The 2,500-nt window shown below is 34.8% G+C and overlaps 1 protein-coding gene across 2 annotated transcripts in view; it reads right to left on the bottom strand.

Annotated features, from left to right (window-relative positions):
* The window catches only part of LOC125045898 (hemocyanin subunit-like), a 14,681-nt gene extending 14,051 nt beyond the window's left edge, over positions 1–630 (bottom strand). Inside the window, exons 1-2 of one of the 2 annotated variants that reach the window (XM_047643486.1) lie at positions 538–630; positions 1–45 (exon numbers count right to left, since the gene is read on the bottom strand). The exon at positions 1–45 is cut by the window's left edge and continues 1,479 nt beyond it. In XM_047643486.1, the coding sequence (XP_047499442.1) occupies positions 1–45; positions 538–616 (124 nt within the window). In that variant the 5' untranslated portion in view covers positions 617–630. The remainder of the gene's footprint in view (positions 46–537) is intronic. The other variant, XM_047643484.1, reaches the window with a different exon arrangement.
* Between the last annotated feature and the right edge of the window lie 1,870 nt (positions 631–2,500).

Genomic DNA, 2,500 nt, shown 5'->3' with positions numbered 1-2,500 from the left:
GCAGCAGGAAGTTGACATCATGCTGTTTCTGGGCATCTGACACATCTAGAAGAAGAGAGCTACAATAGTTTACCCTTTCACGCCTGATGCGCTTTAGTATGCATTGTGTTCTTGTATAGCTTTCTGTACAAAGTGGGACATTTTGCTTAAAAGTACTACTAAATATTATGAAAAAAATATAGCAAATACCTCAAATAAGTAAAATATAGTTACTCCAGGTGATAAGGTTTAGATAATATAATAGAGCGAAGAGAGAAAAAGCACTGAAATGGAGACAGAGAAATGAAGAAGTACGAAGGAAAGGAGAGCGTAAGGAGTGGCAACTGAGTGAGTGCGTGACCGACTGAGAGAAAGAAAGAGAGAGAAAGAGAAAGACAGAGAGAGAGAGAAGAAGAAAGCGAGAGTGAGAAGAAATGGGAAAATAGAAGTTTAGTTGAATTATAAAGAACTGTGCAAATACATTATGTAATAATTTTGGACAATACGTGTTATAGAACAAAGTTTCATGGTTTATATCTTAATACATGTAAGACTAACCTGCAGCGTCCGCCTGGAATCCGAGGTTCGGCCAGGCAGCCGCAATCGCGACAAAAGCGAGCACTACGAGGACCTTCATGTTGTCGGTGACGAAGCAGCATCTGTACAGCCTTTTATACAGAACACAGGGGTCAAGATCCAGACGTCGCAAGGTTTATCAGAACGCTTTACATTTTTCATGTCTCTGTGATAAGACAAGTACAAGTAAGTTCTAGATATACTGTCTCTTCGATTTTGGTTTTATGTCTATTTCTTTATCTCTCCCACTAAATTTTATAGCGGTCATATACATATATATACATATACATATCCCACTAGACTTTATACCGGTCAGTCATTTTATATATATACACACATATATATGTATGTATGTATGTATAAATATTAATATAGATATAGTATATATATATGTGTGTGTGTATAGATATGCGTGTGTGTAAGTATAAACATTTATATGCTTATGTATATATGTGTATATATGTATGTGTGTGTGTGTGTGTGTGTGTGTGTGTGTGGGTGTGTGTTTGCGTGCGTGCGTGTGTGTGTACACCTTTTTTTTTTTTTTTACCATGTTTCATATTTCTTTATATACATACATATATGTATATCTATTTATATGTATGTGCATGTATTCTTTATAATATAACCCAACGTCTGTCTACGCCTCCCAGAGGATCATTCAATGATTTTGGGTCGTTTCTTATGTCTGTATTGTTCTTTCTGAGTAGAGGACAGATGTTCCAAGACACGGTCAACTGACCATGTTCCAAAAACAGGGCTGGGCCAAAGATCAAGTAGTCGTTTTGAAATATACAAAGGAATTCGTTTTTCCAAAATCACTTCTTCATTTCCATCGATTGTATACACACACCATTTATTTCTACAGCAATGCAAGCTCCTCTAATTCCATGTCAGAAAACATTTTCAACCTTTAGAAAACATTATATGGTGAAAAATACCCCACAAAATACAAACAAATAAAACAAAGATTTTAATTTCTCGCATGACAACCTTTGGCTTCAAAGTCAACGGAAATAATTTCATGACATACTTAAGCAAATAACGGTAAATCAATCCTCAGAAATCAAAACGTAATCATCAGCACAATATTATAAAGAGCAACCACAGTACAATAAAACTAATTGCAGTATTCTACAGGTGGCAAATACAAATTATGTGAACTACGAAAAGATTTCATCATATTTGTTGTGGTAATTGATCTACATATATGAAGTATGTTCTATGCTAAGTATCCCTGTTTCAAAGATTTAAGTTTTGGGAGACGATGTATAGACATTCCGTGGTATAACACAATGGTTGATATTACAGTTCAAAAGATGCAAGGTGCAGCTGCCACTATGTGTTGTGACTACAACCACTGGGGCTGCTAGCACCATCATCGATGCCGGCACCACTAGTGCCACTCCACCACTTTCATCTTGTGATAGCACCTGCTTACTGTAAGTTGCACATTTAAGACACTCAGATTCTGTTAATACGAGCATCGTTTTGGGGATTTCTAACATTCCCTTCAGATATTTATAAATGATCATTTTTAGTTGTGTCGGTAGTTTGAATATTTTGACTTCAAATCTTTCTATCAGTTAAGTTAACAAAATCTTTGTTTCCAGAGGACATAGATCATATGTACTTGTAGGAAGAAAACCAGCATTTGCACAACAAAAGGCTGGTGTATAGTGTCTCCTTCTAATTTGGCAGATAGATGGGTTAACTCGTTATATATCTAAAAAATGGAAAACATGCGTTGATATCTTTCATAATAGAAAATGATAGTAATAAAGATATTAAATACTATTAAAAAAAAACAAAAAAAAAAAACTAAGCACTGTTACTCATTTTTGTTTGTGTGAAATATCTAGTAAATGCTCAAATCATCAATGCACCAGATATAAGAGCCTATATTAATCCGTGTCATGTAATATTCAATGATAAACACTTGTAT

The sequence above is a fragment of the Penaeus chinensis genome, chromosome 38, assembly GCF_019202785.1.
Source record: "Penaeus chinensis breed Huanghai No. 1 chromosome 38, ASM1920278v2, whole genome shotgun sequence".
NCBI lineage: Eukaryota > Metazoa > Arthropoda > Malacostraca > Decapoda > Penaeidae > Penaeus > Penaeus chinensis.
Note: the sequence above shows the minus strand (reverse complement) of the source record. Positions and strands in the feature narration are given on the sequence as shown.